Source organism: Ovis aries, chromosome 13 (genome assembly GCF_016772045.2).
Source record: "Ovis aries strain OAR_USU_Benz2616 breed Rambouillet chromosome 13, ARS-UI_Ramb_v3.0, whole genome shotgun sequence".
NCBI lineage: Eukaryota > Metazoa > Chordata > Mammalia > Artiodactyla > Bovidae > Ovis > Ovis aries.
The window spans coordinates 39,194,513-39,212,386 of NC_056066.1; the positions used below are offsets into that span (position 1 = coordinate 39,194,513).

General features: G+C 44.8%; 1 protein-coding gene across 1 annotated transcript in view; it reads left to right on the plus strand.

Annotated features, from left to right (window-relative positions):
* The window catches only part of CFAP61 (cilia and flagella associated protein 61), a 250,124-nt gene that overhangs the window by 9,478 nt on the left and 222,772 nt on the right, over window positions 1-17,874 (plus strand). Inside the window, exons 3-6 of the mRNA XM_060397508.1 lie at window positions 1,627-1,777; window positions 5,727-5,803; window positions 7,429-7,496; window positions 8,111-8,237. Of these exons, the coding sequence (XP_060253491.1) occupies window positions 1,627-1,777; window positions 5,727-5,803; window positions 7,429-7,496; window positions 8,111-8,237 (423 nt within the window). The remainder of the gene's footprint in view (window positions 1-1,626; window positions 1,778-5,726; window positions 5,804-7,428; window positions 7,497-8,110; window positions 8,238-17,874) is intronic.

Consider the following 17,874-nt stretch of genomic DNA (forward strand, 5'->3'; position numbering starts at 1 on the left):
TATCTGTCCTATAGAGGACCTGAGACTTCCCTGGTGGCTCAGATGGTAAAGCGTCTGCCTACAAATGCAGGAGACCTGGGTTCAATCCCTGGGTCGGGAAGATCTCCTGGAGAAGGAAATGGCAACCCATTCCACTATTCTTGCCTGGAAAATCCCATGGATGGAAGAACCTATAGGCTACAGGCCATGGGGTCGCGAAGAGTCTGGACATGACTGAGCGACTTCACTTTCTTTCTTTCACTTTCATAGAGGACCTATTCGCTAAGCAGTAATAAGTGGAAATTGTATATATAAAATGATTTGCTGCCAAAGTTACTTTTTGCAATCAGGCTCTTTGGAAACTGCAGTGCATTTTCCCATTGAAATAAAGTTATTGGTGGCTGGCTTCCCAGGCCACCTCAGAAAAGCCTGTTTAATCTATATCGTATGTGCGGTATAGCACTGCACTAATTGTGCTGCAGAGCACCACCACCACCCTAGGTTCCCATGGATAAGTGTATTTCAAGTTCTAATTGGGATTCCAGGAACACCTTTCCTTTTCTTTCCTGAAGGGATGGTGGCTGCCTGGTCCCAGGTCTTGCCCACCTCCTCCTCTACCGCCTTCATCACTGCTATCACTGATGCTCAGTGATCAAGGTACTGATCAAGGTCAAGGTAAATGGTCCTGTGCCCTTGACCATTCTCATCTGGGTTAGAGTGAGGACTCTCAGTGTGAAGTCATAGGTCATGGCTCTGGGAGCCTGGAGCAGGGGAGCCCAGACGACAGGAGCTGGAGGGAGACCTGCAGAAGCAGAATGAGGGGCAGGGGCTTCAGTGAATTAGATGGAGAATCTGGGGGCTGCCCCTCCTGCTAATGAACGTCCTCAATACCGGAAGGCAGCCAGCTGCAGAGCTTGGCCCAAGGGCACCCTGCTGGGGGTCCCCTGTGGCTAAGCGCTGTGACTTCCTGTGAGAGGGGATTGTGGCTAGAGGTGCTGAGACTGATGTCCCAAGTGCAGTGGCTCCTTCAGGTGCCCACAGCTCTGGTGATACCAGATTTGACTCAGGTGATTTGACTCCAATCATGTAGAGCAATTTTTGTGTTAAATGTTATATCTTCATTTTTATAGTTAGCTTCTACTTATAGGAAGGGATACTGGTTTTCCATTTATGATAGTAATGTAAAACTTATTATTGAAATAGACTCATTGCAGCCAAAAGTGAACTGAATTAAAGAAAATAATAAGTGTAGGAAGTGTATGTGTGTGAGAGACTCACAGGGGTCAGTTGGCCATCCTAAACGTGTGTTTTGGCCAGCATGGTGAAGCTGGCAACATGGAGAGTGTGCAGAAGTCTGCAGTCGATGTTTTCCCCACCCGTCTCCAAGGGAGGATACGGGGCATCTTATATCACAGACATAGCACCTTTCTCAGGAAGTGTAACTTTCTGTAGAGATGTGGTTGATAGCGTCAGGTGTCCTGAAAGATGTCCCACACATGCTGCCTCATCAGTGCCACCTCTTGGAAAGGTGGTGCCACCTGACACAGTGGGTGCTGAACTCCAGGAGCCCAGGGTAGGAGAAAATGATACCTCTTCCTCTCACGGTTGGTACCTTCTTCATGTGTGCAATTCAAACCATTTCCACAGGGAGAAAGCAAACCTTGCCATCACCCTCCACAATGACCAAGAGGAGATCATGGCCCAGGCCACCTTCCTGGATTACCCCAACTGGAATATCGCCACACAGGATGATTGGGTGTCCGTGTTCCGGGAGCTGGACAGTGACATACCATGCACAGTGAGTGACCGCGCGTGTCGTTTGTGACAACAGCCTGAATTTCCGAGGGAAGTCCTGTGTTTCCCTGTGGATCACCTCAGTTTTCAGACTGAGCAGTTTAAAGGTCATGACAGAAAGTATGTGACATCATGACAGACAGACATTAACGTAGGTGGTGGAGAGGGAAGGGGAGTCTGGGAGCAAAAGGCCCCTGAGGAGGACCTGGGGGGAGCAAGGAATTAGCGGAGCAGCAGAACTCTGCTTCCCATGTCTCCACGCTCTGCTCCCAAGTCTCTGACCTGCCTGGTGGGCACCTGCCATTTACACCATCTGCTCCTGAAATACTGGCAACAGAGTCTCAGGTTCAAGTCACGCTCTGTAATTTTTAAAGCGCCCTTGTGGGCTCTGGCTCACTTGACATCTTTCAGTTGCAGATGCAGGACACCCTGTGGACCCACGGGAGCCCAGTTGGCGGGTCCCAGGGAAGTGGGGCTTTGGGAGGGGTGCCCAGCCTGAGTTGACCCTGCCTCGGCTTCCAGAGCCAGGCCCGTATCGGGTCCCAGCTGCTGGGGAGAGTCAGAAGCTGCAACCATGGAGTTCAAGGGTGTGTCCCTGGAGCCCTAGGGAACAGCAGTCGTGTGCAAGGTGGATTGGAGCAGCCATGTAAACACGCCCAGCCAGCACGTTGGCTACCCAGCATCTGTCCATCCAGATGCCCCCTCTCCTTCATCCCCTGTGGTCCCCTCTGCCCACCACCCTGTGCTCTCCTGGTCCCCACTGTCAGGAAAGTGATCTCAAACTTGGAAATAGGCCAAAAAGATCTGCTTTATCAGGGCTTGTACCTTTGATTGATTTTCTATTGACTGAGCTGTTTTCCAGTTCTGCAGGAGCAGTGATTAGCTTGTAGATTTGGGTCCATTTGAGATGTAAGTCACTTCTGTCTGGTGGAAGAGATAACCTCAAAGGTCACCATTTCTGACCCTGCAGGACAGGAACTCTTTGTATCTAGCCAGGCAATCTTCTAACAATTTCCTCATTAAACTGCCTGAAGACAGCTTCTCAAGTGCAATGAATCATTTTTTTTTTAAAAATCATCTCTCTGGTTGCCTTCTGAATTTATGCATTGAATCAATCTCTGATACTTGCACTTTGTCTTTGCATTAGGGTCATGATTTTACCTTCTCAAAAATTATAAATTAGCACGATTCTTCATAAATTCTTTCCCCTTCTATTCCTCTTCTTGTTCTTTTAGAATTGTTTTCTTTTTCAACTACTTCCTTCAATAGTGTCAGAGCTGAGTTTTCCTGTATGGTACACTATCCACGTGCAGCTACTGGGAACCTGAAATGTGGCTAGTTTGAATTGAAATGAGCTATGTGTATAAACAGCATATTAAAAAGCAGAGACATTACTTTGCCAACAAAGGTCCGTCTAGTCAAGGCTATGGTTTTCCAGTAGTCATGTATGGATGTGAGAGTTGGACTGTAAAGAAAGCTGAGCACCGAAGAATTGATGCTTTTGAACTGGGGTGTTGGAGAAGACTCTTAAGAGTCCCTTGGACAGCAAGGAGAGCCAACCAGTCCATCCTAAAGGAAATCAGTCCTGAATATTCATTGGAAGGACTGATGCTGAAGCTGAAACTCCAATACTTTGGTCACCTGATTCGAAGAATTAGGAAAAGACCCTGATGCTGGGGAAGATTGAAGGCAGGAGGAGAAGGGGATGACAAAGAATGAGATGGTTGGATGGCATCACTGACTCGATGGACATGAGTTTGAGCAAACTCTGAGAGATGGTGATGGACAAGGGAGGCCTGGTGTGCTGTAGTCCATGGGGTCACAAAGAGTCAGGCACAACTGAGTGATTGAACTGGACTGAACTGATGCATATAAAACATACTCTGGACATCGACACTCAGTAGAAAGAAGAAGAGTGTAAAATATCTTGTTGAGAAGCTTTATTGCTTCTTAAAAGGGTAATAATTTAAATATATTAGATTGAATAAAATATATTAAAATAGTTTAACCTGTTTACTCCTTTTTTAAAAAATATATCTAATAGAAAATTGAAAATTACTTATGTACCTAGCATTTGTAGCTTGAATTATCCTCCTATTATTTAGCATAGGTATAGACCCTTATGGCTTAATGTATTACCTACCCCAGGGGTATCTGCAAATGAAACAATGGTTTTTATCTTAAAGCTGAGGAATAAATATTGAACTGTAATATTCTTGATGGAAGAAAGAATTTTGGAAATACACCAGCCAAGTGATAAGCCATGTACCGTAAGCCAAGTCTGTTCAGAATATAAAAGATGTCATGGGGTTAGGCTAGTCTGTGCATGGAAAGTGCTCACATTGGGACATTACCTTGTCACTCACTGTCCCTGGTGGTATCTGGATTCTGGGGTTTGCGTTGTTTACCTTTGGGGAATTTTCAAGCTCATGAACTAAACTCATGATTCTTCTCTCACCATTTTATGCCTGATAAGCTCCTTCTGAGTGTTCCGAGGGCACGTGCCACCCAACAGGAGGGGAGACCAAGGCACAGACATGCTAGTGGTCACCCAAGGCCACCTATGAAATTGCTCAGGAAACAGGAGACACAGAAGTGCTGCTGTGTCTGGACTGAGGTGCAGGCATTGCCTTCCCCTCACCACTCAGCTACCTCCCATTTACATCATCTCCAGAATTTGAGGGTTTGCCAGTAAGCACAGGGGTACAGAGTCGAACAGACCAGTGTGGAGATGCACAGAACAGTTGAAAAGGCTTCAGTACAACTGTGCTGTAAGGAGAAATTGATGCAGCATTGTAAATCAACTGTGTGCTCAGTGGCTCAGTTGTGTCTGACTCTTTGTGACCCCATGGACTGTAACCCACCAGGCTCCTCTGTCCATGGTATTTTCCAAGCAAGAATACTGGAGTGTGTTGCCATTTCTTCCTCCAGGGGATCTTCCCAACCCATGGATTGAACCTGAGTCTCCTGTGTCCCCTGCATTGCTGTCGGATTCTTTACCTTTGAGCCATCAGTTCAGTCGCTCAGTCGTGTCCAACTCCTTGCGACCCCATGAATTTCAGCATGCCAGGCCTCCCTGTCCATCACCAACTCCCGGAGTTTACTCAGACTCACATCCATCGAGTCTGTAATGCCATCCAGCCATCTCATCCTCTGTCGTCCCCTTCTCCTCCTGCCCCCAATCCCTCCCAGCATCAGAGTCTTTTCCAATGAGTCAGCTCTTCACATGAAGTGGCCAAAGTACTGGAGTTTCAGCTTTAGCATAATTCCTTCCAAAGAAATCCCAGGGTTGATCTCCTTCAGAATGGACTGGTTGGATGCCCCCAAATCAACCATACACTTTGATATAATTTTTTTTTAAGCTATGGGGCAGAGCTCTTTAAAAACCCTAAAATCATACCCTGAGAGTCATAGTAGAATCTTTGCTGCTTTATTTTCCCCCTCAGGTTCTCTGGATCCTGAGAGTAGGGTTAGATTCTGAGTCTGGGAATGTGGAACGAAACAAGCCGTCGGATTCATAACTGGGGCATTTGCCTCCCACCCTGCAAATTCCGGAGAGACTCTTTCCCTTGGGTGTCACTTGAATAGAGCAGCAGCTGCTGACCTGGGACCCCCAGGATTGTCTTTCACTAGGCAGTGGTGCCCCAGGACAAGACCACAGAGTTCTCAGTTGGTTTCATTCCCCTGTAGGTGCGCCCCTGCCACGTAGCTGGCAATGAGGCAGGAGGAAGGACCAGATGGAGGCTCTCCATTTCCTTGAATAAGTCCAAGCTAGGAGGACAGAAAGCGGCTTGAACCCTGCCTGGGTGTCTCCTCATTTTAGACACAAAGTTGCATCCACCAGCACCAGGCAGCTCTGGGCTGTGCCCACCTCCAGACCCTCCCCCCACCCCATCTCCCACCTTCCCTTTGCTCTGACTCAGCCTCTAACCGTGTCCTGTTTCCTTCTGCAGCCTCTGAACACATTGTTCATGCACCTATTTGTGGCTGTGGACGAGTATTCTGTTGGCTGTTGCAAAGAGATTATTCGGTGAGTGGTCACAGCATGGCAGACGGTGACGTGGAGCACTGGTAGCAGCATCGCAGACAAGACTTGGTCCTGTCTCTATCATGTCTTTAAGTACCTGGATAGTTCAGAGATATTTTTTTGAACTAAAGTTTAGGTTTCTTTTTTTTAAAACTTTTTATTTGGTGTTGGGGGTATAGCCAATAAACAATGTTGTGACAGACTTGCCATACATATACCTGATAGATAGTTTAAAAATATTTTTAAAGGTCCTAATTCTTTGAGGTGTTCAGTTTGCTTTCTGGCTCTAGTAAAGCATTTCCTCCGAACAGCAGTGTAATTTCTGAAAGAAAACAATCCTTCCTTTAAATGGATGCCTTTAATTGCCGCCACAGGAGGCAAACAGGTCGGACCATCCTTTGGGAATCCATGGATTTGGGGGAAGAAAGGAAAGAAAAAGGTCACAGGCTTGGATGTTTGTAAAAATAGTTTTCCCCAATCTTATCCTGAGACACGTTATTAACAGGACAACCGGCAGAACATTGTGAGTAACATGGGGAAGCATGACCTGCTGAGTTCCCGAGGTGGATCCCTGACATTTGGGGGTGGTGGCCTCTGTAATGTCACACAAGAACCTCCAGATGCCAGGGCAAAGGTTAATCTCAGCAGAAATCTGGTGCACCGCATGGACATGGTGCCTTGGTTCTTGCCACTTCCATGGAACAAATACAAAAGGGGGCCTTTTGGAATCCAGAGAAAAGCAGAGAAGCGAAAGGAATTGTAGGCTCCTTTTGCCGGTAGGGAGCAGAGCGCCCAGGCGCATCTATGAATGTCCCATTTTCGTAGTGAAGGCATGTGTCTCACTCAGGTGCTGATCTGAGACACAGCAGTCAGTGGTCCTGAAGAGAGATCTTACTTCATTACCCGCCCAGGAACTGAACCTGGGTAACCTGGATGAAAACCGGGAATCCTAGCTGCCAGACCCCTGGGGGCTAGAGGCTAAGAAGCAAAGTGACCCGGGTTCTTTCCCCGTTTGAAAGCAATAATATTTCAAGGAGGCAAAAGCTGTAAAAATAGGCACAAAGTTTAATACTAAAGAGGGCAGCAAAACATGTTGGGAGAGCACACAGAGAAACAGTTTGTTTATTGAAGGCAGAAATAAGGCAGGGGCATACCTGGAGAGGGGTCTTGAATGAGGAGAGCAGCAAAGAGGTTCTTTGAAGCACTTGTAATGGGCAGTCCTTCCAGATCTTTGTTTACAATTGGCCAATTACCTTGTTTCTTTCCTCACTCCTGACTGGTCCTAGGACCCTCCCCAAGATGCCTGTGCAGCTTTTTTCTAAAACAGATCCCACTGTAGAGGCCTGGGGTGCATGTTCCCTTTTTGACCCTCTTTTAGAAGGCTTCCTGCACATGTGGGAACAGGGAAGTTTTCCTTGACCTCGGGAATGGTCATCTTATCTCTCTACTTTAGCAGAGCTCAGCTTCTGCCACTAGCTTTGTCCTTGGAGTTCTGGGTGGGGACACAGCTTGAATTTTACTCCCCTTGACAAACACCAGCTGTCTGGCCCCGAGTCCCATCTATCTCCTACCTCAGTTGCTCGCAAAGTCACCTTGCTGATACCCTGACCCTCTCTTACCCTCATCAGGACCGTGTTCAAGGCGGTGCTGGATCTGCACTTTGTGTTCCTCATCGTACCATCCTGCATGAGCCTCGGTAAGGCCTCCTCCACCACGTCCTAGCTCCAGGGGCTGAGACAGGAATTTTGTGCTTACAATGGGGCATCGGGGGTGGGACATAAGAATGGTCTCCAGGTCCTTGAGACTTAACTTGCCCATCTGATTGTAACAATTAAAACACATGTTACATATATATATGGAATCTAGAAAAATGGTGCTGAAGACCTTATTTACAGGGCAGCAGTAGAGAAACAGACATAGAGAATCAACTTATGGACTTGGGGAGAGGGGAGGAGAGGGTGAGATGTATGGAAAGAGTAACATGGAAACGTACATTGCCACATGTGAAATAGATAGCCAATGGGAATTTGCTGTGTGGCTCAGGAAACTCAAACAGGGGCTCTGTATCAACCTAGAGGGGTGGGATGGGGAGGGAGACAGGAAGGAGGTTCAAAAGGGAGGGGACATATGTATACCTATGGAGGATTCATATTGAGGTTTGACAGAAAACAACAAAAATCTGTAAAGCAATTATTCTTCAATTAAAAAAAAACAAAGAACACATGTTAGAGTGAAAACTTCATTTTTCTCAAAGCCCTGAAGTTACTTCTTGGTAAATCGAGGCCTCATTTCTTTGTCTCTGGGATTCAGGCTCCACTCTCATAACCGTGTTCAGCCAAGTGGGGTATGTCCCGAGCCTGACGAATGATGAGGACTTTGCCGTGCATGTGTGTCACAGGCACAACCACTACCCTCAGCTGCACATCCGCAAAGCCAGGTAAGACTGGTGCCAGGCCTCCTGTTACCTAAGCGTTTACCCTAACAGTTACCTCCCATGTGTGCGTGCTCAGTAGCTTCAGTCATGTCCAACTCTTTGCGACCTCATGGACTGTAGCCCGCCAGACTTCACTGTCCATGGGATTCTCCAGGCTAGAATACTGGAGTGGGTTGCCATGCCCTCCTCCAGGTGATCTTCCTGACCCAACAATTGAACGCGCATCTCTTATGTCTCCTGAATTGGCAGGTGAGTTCTTTACCACTAGTGCCAGCTGGGAAGCCCAACAGTTACAGAGAGTTTAAAAACCGCCAGTTCTTACTGTAAGTAATTATGGCTTGAATGAAATTGCTTTAGAATACCCAGGAACTTTCATTCATTTGGAGGTGATTATAGTTCCCCTTGATGACATAATAGGATTGCATGTTTGAGAGTCACTGCATGTATGATTGAGAGTCATTTGGTGCCATATGGTCAGCAAAGCTGAGCATTTACTTCTTAAAAGTTTCTAAAGACAGACCCCATATTTCACTTTTTGTTTTGATGTGGAACTTTTAAAAAGTTTTTATTGAATTTGTTGCAATATTGCTTCTGCTTTATGTTTTGGTCTTTTGGCCCGGAGGCATGTGGGATCTTAGCTCCCCAACCAGGGATCAAACCTACACCCCCTGCATTGGAAGGCCAAGTCCCATCCACAGGACTGCTAGGGAAGTCCCACCATATTTGTGGGTTGTGTTTGTTTGTTGTGCTTTTTCATGTGCTTTGTTTGTTTCTGGTGTTGTCCAACTGTATATGGGATCTTAGTTCCCCAGAAATAAAGTGAAAGGGAAGTCACTCAGTCATGTCCGACTGTTTGCGACCCCATGGACTGTACTTGCCAGGCTCCTCCATCCATGGGATTTTCCAGGCAAGATTACTGGAGTAGATTGCCATTCCTTTCTCCAGGGGATCTTCCCAACCCAGGGATCAAACCCAGGTCTCCTGCATTGCAGGTAGACTCTTTACCATCTGAGCCACAAGGGGGCTTCAAGGATCAAACCCTCACCCTCTGCATTGGAAGCATGAAGTCCTAACCACTGGACTACCAGGGAAGTTCCTGATTTTTTTTTGGAGGGGTGGGGGTGCGGTTTGGCCACACCATGTAGCTTGCGGGCTCTCAGTTCCCCAACCAGGAATTGAGTCCGTGCCCCTTGCAGTGGATGGATAGAGTCCTAACTACTATACTGCTAGAGAATTCCCATCATTGCCATATTGGATAAGTACTCGGTTTCTTTAGAAAGTATAAAATCTCAGTTTTTGAAAAGCAAGAGTCTCTTGGACTACAAGGAGATCAAACCAGTCAATCCTAAAGAAAATCAACGCTGAACATTCAGGGAGAGCCTACTATTTACCAGGCATGCAGTGTTATGAATGTGTAATAATGACATCAGGTAGAGGTGGATCTTGATCTTGATTTTACTCCTCTCCAGATGAGTTACCTTAAACAAGGAACTGGGCCTCTGCAGGCCTTGGTTTCATCTCTGTCAGTGGATGTGAAGATATTGTATGCCACGTGGGACTGTTGTAGTGATGGGATGAGAGGACAGAAGCACTCAGCACACTGCCCATCACATGTAGGTGCTCAAGGAAATTAAACATTATTACTAATATTGTTAGAGTTAAGTAGGGGAGACAGATCCACTTACAAGCTGTAATGCTTTGTAGCCTAGAGGAGGGAAGGACAGAGAGGGATCAAGACAGCCTCATACTACCCCTAGGCTCTCAGAAATCTAAATGTCCACCAAACTGCAGTCCCTCTGTGCAATGGATACTACTCAGCAATGAAATGGAATAAACTACAGATATACACAATAGTGGGCTTCTCAGGTGGGTCAGTGGGTAAAGAATCCACCTGCAATGTGAGAGACACAGGTGGTATAGGTTCAGTCCCTGGGTTGGGGAGATCCTCTGGAAGAGGGCATGGTAACCCACTCCAGTATTCTTGCCTGGAGAATTCCATGGACAGAGGGGCCTGGTGGAGCACAGTCCTTAGGGTCACAAAGAGGCAGACAGGACTGAAGTGACTGAGCACATACGCACACACAATAGCATGGACCAGGCTCAGAAAGTCTATGCTGAATGAAAGAAGGCAGACATAGAAACAAAGACTGTACGCTGTTTGTATGATGTACAGAATGGCAGAAGCCAGATCAACAGATGCCTCTGGCAGAGGCAAGAGTATGCTGGAGGGACAGGATGGGGAGACCATGCTCTGTGGATTGATTAGGGTGCATGCAGCTCTCAGAAGTCATCAACTTTTAATACCTGTGCATTTTACACTATGTTATTATACCTCAGTGAGGGAAATGTAAACGAAAAAGAGGCTTCACAGAGAAAGTAGCCTTTGACTGTAGTCAGGGGGGATGAGTCAGAGTTCAGCCAGATGGACAGGATGGGCAAAGGCATGAAGGCAAGAGAGCATCAGGCAGGTGGGCAGGTATGAGGAAGCGCGCAACTGAGATGAGCAGACTTCAACTCGGAGCCACTGGGAGCACTGAAGAAAGACGTGGGGTGGACTGTATGTCAAAGAATAACTGGTTTCCCTGTGGCCAGTGGCTTGCAGGGGGGTAGCACAGGACAGTCTGGCCAAGAGTGACGCTGGCTAGAATTCAGGCAGTGACCAGTCAGAGGTCCAGGTTGCGGAATGGACCAAGGCAGGTGCATAGATGCAAAGAAATGATTGAGAGGGAGGGTGCAGTTTGGTTGCCAGTTGTATAGAGAAGTTGAAGAATGAGAGCAATGATGGTGATGTGGGATTTTCAAGGTTAGTGGGGGCTGGTGTATTCTTGCCACCTCTTCTTAATATCTTCTGCTTCTGTTAGGTCTATACCATTTCTGTCCTTTATTGTCCCCATCTTTGCATGAAATGTTCCCTTGATATCTCTAATTTTCTTGAAGAGACCTCTAGTCTTTCCCATTCTACTGTTTCCCTCTATTTCTTTGCAATGATTATTGAGGAAGGCTTTCATAACTCTCCTTGATATTCTTTGGAACTCTGCATTTAAATAGGTATATCTTTTCTTTTCTCCTTTGCCTTTTGCTTCTCTTCTTTTCACAGCTATTTGTAAGGCCTCCTCAGACAATCATTTTGCCTTTTTGCATTTCTTTTTCTTGGGGATGGTCTTGATCCCTGCCTCCTGTCCAATGTCACGAACCTCTGTCCATAGTTCTACAGGCACTCTATCAGATCCAATCCCTTGAATTTATTTGTCACTTCCACTGTATAATCCTATGGGATTTGATTTAGGTTATACCTGAATGGTCTAGTGGTTCTCCCTACTTTCATCAATTTAAGTCGGAATTTGGCAACGAGGAGTTCATGATCTGAGCCACAGTCAGCTCCCAGTCTTGTTTTTGCTGACTGTATAGAGCTTCTCCATCTTTGGCTGCAAAGAATATAATCAACCTGATTTCGGTATTGACCATCTGGTGATGTCCATGTGTAGAGTCTTCTCTTGTATTGTTGGAAGAGGGTGTTTGCTACGACCAGACAGAAATGTATGGACCTAACAGAAGCAGAAGATATTAAGAAGAGATGGCAAGAATACACAGAAGAACTATACAAAAAAAGATCTTCACGAACCAGATAATCACGATGGCGTGATCATTCACCTAGAGCCAGACATCCTGGAATATGAAGTCAAGTGGGCCTTAGGAAGCTTCACTATAAACAAAGCTAGTGGAGGTGATGGAATTCCAGTTGAGCTATTTCAAATCCTAAAAGATGATGCTGTGAAAGTGCTGCACTCAATATGCCAGCAAATTTGGAAAATTCAGCAGTGGCCACAGGAATGGAAAAGGTCAGTTTTCATTCCAATCCCAAAGAAAGGCAATGCCAAAGCATGCTCAAACTACCACACAATTGCACTCATCTCACATGCTAGCAAAGTAATGCTCAAAATTCTTCAAGCCAGGCTGCAACAGTATGTGAACCATGAGCTTCCAGATGTTCAAGCTGAATTTAGAAAAGGCAGTGGAAACAGAGATCAAATTGCCAACATCCACTGGATCATCAAATAGTAAGAGAGTTCCAGAAAAACATCTACTTCTGCTTTATTGACTATGCCAAAGCCTTTGACTGTGTGGATCACAAAAAACTGGAAAATTCTGAAAAAGATAGGAATACCAGACCACCTTACCTGCCTCCTGAGAAATCTGTATGCAGGTCAGGAAGCAACAGTTAGAACTGGACATGGAACAACAGACTGGTTCCAAATTGGGAAAGGAGTACATCAAGGCTGTATATTGTCACCCTGCTTATTTAACTGATATGCAGAGTACATCATGAGAAATGCTGGGCTGAATGGAGCACAAGCTGGAATCAAGATTGCCAGGAGAAATATCAGTAACCTCAGATATGCAGATGACACCACCCTTATGGCAGAAATCAAAGAAGAACTAAAGAGCCTCTTGATGAAAGTGAAAGAGGAGAGTGAAAAAGTTGACTTAAAATTCAACATTCAGAAAACTAAGATCATGGCGTCTGGTCCCATCACTTCATGGCAAATAGATGAAAAAACAATGGAAACAGTGACAGACTTCACTTTTGGGGGCTCCAAAATCACTGCAGTCACAGCCATGAAATTAAAAGACAATTGTTCCTTGGAAGAAAAGTTATGGCCAACCTAGACAGCATATTAAAAAGCAGAGACATTACTTTGCCAATGGAGGTCCATGTAGTCAAAGCTTTGGTTTTTCTAGTAATCATATATGGATGTGAGATTTGGACCATAAAGAAAGCTGAACACTGAAGAATTGATGATTTTGAACCATGGTGTTGGAGAAGACTCTTGAAAGTCCTTTGGACTGCAAGGAGATCCAACCAGTCCATCCTAAAGGAAATCAGTCCTGAATATTCATTGAAAGGACTGATGTTGAAGCTGAAACTCCAATACTTTGGCCACCTGATGTGAAGAACTGACTCACTAGAAAAGACCCTGATGCTAGGAAAGATTGAAGGCGGGAGGAGAAGGGGACGACAGAGGATGAGATTGTTGGATGGCATCACCGAGTCAATGGATGTTAGTTTGAGTATACTCTGGGAGTTGTTGATGGACAGGGAGGCCTAGCGTGCTGCAGTCCATGGGGTTGCAAAGAGTCAGACTCGACTGAGCAACTTTTCTGAACTGGGGAATGATGGATTCATTAATCAAAGGTAAAGATAATAGTGCTAGATGTACAGGAGAGAGTTTGAGGAGATCATGAGATCAAAAGAGATGGTCTAGTTTTGGGGGGTATTTTAAAGTAAAAAGCAGAGAATTAGAGCAGAATTTTGAAAGATGAAACTCTTAACAATAATAAAGAAAATTGGAAGAGAGTCACGGAAGTCAAAGACTCTTAAAGTGGCAAATCAAATAATTTGTAGGGAGATCAAATAATTTGATTACAAAAAAGAGACTGTTGGATTTGGCGATTTAAAAGACACAGATGAGATGAATAAAATTGATGAACTCCTAGCCAAACTTATCAAGAAAAAAGAAAAGGAGAGTAGACTTACTACCATTATCAGGATTGAAAGAGGTGATATTAGTATAGATCCTACAGACATTGAGGGGCTTCCCTGATAGCTCAGTTGGTAAAGAATCTGCCTGCAATGCAGGAGACCTGGGTTCGATCCCTGGGTTAGGAGGATCCCCTGGAGAAGGGAGAGGCCACCCACACCAGCTTTCTGGCCTAGAGAATTCCATGGACTGTACAGTCCATGGGGTAGCAAAGAGTCAGACACAACTGAGTAATTTTCACTTTACAGACACTGAAAAGTTTCAATTCTATAAATTTAACAATTTAGATAAAATGCATATCTGAATTGTTTAGATAAATCTAATCATCTAAAATGTTTCCTATTCCCTGAAAAACACAAACTACCTACACTCATTGTAAAGATGGTAATAATTGAATAATTCTATATCCATTAAAGAAATGTCAGCTGAACCTTGGGTAAGAGCAAGGGTGGCTGTGCCCTGACAGTAGCCTCTCCCCCAGCCTCCAGCCCCAACCCACCCCATCCTGGTTTGTGTCTTCTCTTTTCCTCCTGTTGCGGCTCTGAACACTGCCTCTTCCAGAACCTGGGCCTCAGCTTTCTCCCAGGCTCACCCCTTTGGCTCCTCTGTACCAGTCTTGGCCACTCAGTCCAGTGCTCTCCCTCTGGCCACTTGGCAAATTGTTAATTAAGTCATGAGAAAGTTGCATAAATTAATTTCTTAGGGTCTTGTAGTCTCATAGTTGCTGTACTTTAATCTCAATTTCATTTAAAAATTAGTCATTTTTTTCCCTGCCATTTGCTAACTAATGTGGGGCATGGGCTCATTTAATAAAATGAATTATATTTTCCAATCATAAAAAGCTTAAAAATTACTCCTTGTTTCGTTATTCTATGTGAGTATATAATTGTACTACTGCTGCTGCTGCTAAGTCGCTTCAGTCGTGTCCAACTCTGTGCGACCCCAGAGATGGCAGTCTACCAGGCTCTTCTGTCCCTGGGATTCTCTAGGCAAGAACACCAGAGTAGGTTGCCATTTCCTTCTCCAATGCATGAGAGTGAAAAGTGAAAGTGAAGTTGCTCAGTCGTGTCCGACTTCACGATCCCATGGACTGCAGCCCACCAGGCTCCTCCATCCATAGGATTTTCCAAGCAAGAATACTGGAGTGGGGTGCCATTGCCTTCTCTGATATAATTGTACAGACACATGAAAGTGTTACGTGTATATTCTCTCTCTCTCTCTCTCTATATATATATATATATACACATGCATATATGTCTATAGTCATGATAGTATGTTTTGTTAATTGCATTTTCCACTTAGTATAGCAGCTCATCCACCTTCCAGATCTATTTTATTGTTTTTCGTGGCTGTGTGGCATTTCATTGTATGAAACGCCACATCGTGTGGCTTTACATTGAAGTATTCCTTGTTTATGGAATTATTTTTTTCTATAGCATGTAATGCTGTGGTAATGCTATTTTTGTCTGTAGAATAGATACTTAGAAGTGGAATTTCTGGGTAAGGTTGCATTAAATACCAAAAATTTAAAATAGATACTACCAAATTATTCGACTAAAATAATGACATCAATTTGTATCCTAACCAACAGTCTCATTTTCTTGCATTCTTGCTAATGGCGGATGTTTCACTTATTAAAACTGTCCGCCGTACAACAGTAGTTTGTTATTTTAATTTGCATTAATCCAAATATTTGTGGGTTTCAGTGCCATTTTACAGTTTCCATATTAAATGAAGAAAATAGTTGCATTTAAAATAATTTCTAGTTTAGACAGATGATTAAACATGTACATTGAAAGCAGACAGTTCTTTGGGGGAGGTTGGAGGGGAACGGTTACAAATGAATTAGCACATTTTTAAGTCTTTTCTTTTTCTGCCTACTAGATGACCAGTTTGTTATGAAAGGGCATGACCTGGGTACAGCCAGATGGACGAAATGCACAAGGCAGGATGTGGGGAAGGGCTCAGGGCTTCCACGCCTCTTCCAGTCTCCCCAAACCTCCACACTGAATTCTCTTAAAATGTATATGAAAAGTATATGGAATTTGGATTGTGCAAATTGTTATTTCCTTGGGGAATTTTAAAGCTTATGTTTTTTCGACATAGATATTCATCAAAACATTTTTGTAATGGAAAATTATAGATAAATCTAATGCTGACATTGACATGTACGGAAGCTGCCTATCTCAGAATCCCCTGTTTCTGGTGTGTGTGTGGAGGGGGTGGGGAACAAGTGGAGTAAGCGAGGGAGATTAAGAGGTAAAACATCCAGTTACAAAATAAATGAATTATGGGGTAGAAAAATCACCTGTTTCTTCCACTGTGTAAAAAGTAAGTGGCATCTTGGCTAACTCAGTGATGCGGCTCCTGCCACCTCGGGATGCAGGTGGCTGGAGAAGCCCAGTATAGGATGTGCCCCACCCAGTGCTGGCTCCTAGGAGCACATGGGAACTGGGGGTCAGGAGCTGGTCTCCTCGGTTCTTGTCTTCCCATCTTTTTTCTTTCTTCTTTTTACTCTTGCAAACTTGAGTTTTACGAACGCCGACCTTCCCCCCGGCCTGAACTAAACCTCCCATTTCCCCTTTCCCTGAGGTCTTGCTTATTTAGCCTCCCTCCGAGAGTGAGCTGTCCAGAAAATCTGCCAAAAGCAGTTCACGAGAGGAACGTGGTCCTGGTAGCCAAGAGATGACAGGGGGTGCTTTGTAGTGAGGAAGGGGTGCTTATAAGAAGAGAATTCGGGGTGTAGCACTGAAATGTAGAGGCAGTTATGGTGTTGTGAGAGTTGGTGCTTTTGCTTGCGGGTGGGGGCTCTGACACACCTCAGGAGGTCCTCCATCTACAGGGCTCCAATTCGAGTTGTGACACCTGCATGCACAGGACTTCAGATATCTGGAAACAGCACTCATGTGGACAAGCTCCCTCCTTAATGATGCAGGAAAAAACCATTTTGGAGTCAGATGGGCGTGGCCACATATCCACTTAGGCTGTCTCATTTCTCATTTCCCCTACATTTATTTTCTGACATCTGTTTCATCTGTTGTTACTTGCACTGGTAATTAATGGTGAAGAACACAATCTTTAAGACACCAAACCAGTGAAGCATTTGGGGATATGATTACACTTCTGCTGTTTACCTAGCAACATATTCAGAGCCAGCACACTGACGTGATCATCCCCAGTCCCATTTCTTGGACTCACCTGTATTGTGCTGTAGTGTCCCCCTCTACTTAGAAACTAATTATCACAATTACTGTTCTGTATTTTGTATAATACATGAAGGAAAGCGCAGCTGCTTCTAGACACACCTTTATTACCTATCATGGACTTGATTCATCACTGCTGGTGGATTTGAGATGTTCTCAGATGTAGAAACTATTGAAATGGGCTTTCTGGGAAGAAACCTACCTTTTTCAAGTCCTCATGGGGATGGGAGAGTACTTACTGAGGAAAGGATTATAATCGTGCCATCAATCAGGCTTGTAAAGTAACTTACACCCAAGACGGACGGGTCAGGGTGGAGAGGTCTGACAGAATGTGGTCCACTGGAGAAGGGAATGGCAAACCACTTCAGTATTCTTGCCTTGAGAACCCCATGAACAGTATGAAAAGGCAAAATGATAGGATACTGAAAGAGGAACTCCCCAGGTCGGTAGGTGCCAAATATGCTACAGGAGATCACTGCTGGGAGGGATTGGGGGCAGGAGGAGAAGGGGACGACAGAGGATGAGATGGCTGGATGGCATCACTGACTCAATGCACATGAGTTTGGGTGAACTCTGGGAGATGGTGATGGACAGGTAGGCCTGGCATGCTGCGATTCATGGGGTCACAAAGAGTTGGACACGACTGAGCGACTGAACTGAACTGAACTGAAAGTGACTTAAAGTTTCCTTAATATAGTACTGCTTTTTTTGCTAATAACAGAAATTAAGTTAGGTCAGCATTATTGCTATTTAAAATAGATGAAAAAATTAGGACTTTTAAAATTGGTGTTTTTAAAATGCCAACTTTTCACCTTTTAAAGCAGTTATTTTTATTAAGCATTTGATAGTCTCATGATTTTTTAGGAATCCACTTAAGCTTGACTTCTAAGCAATTTC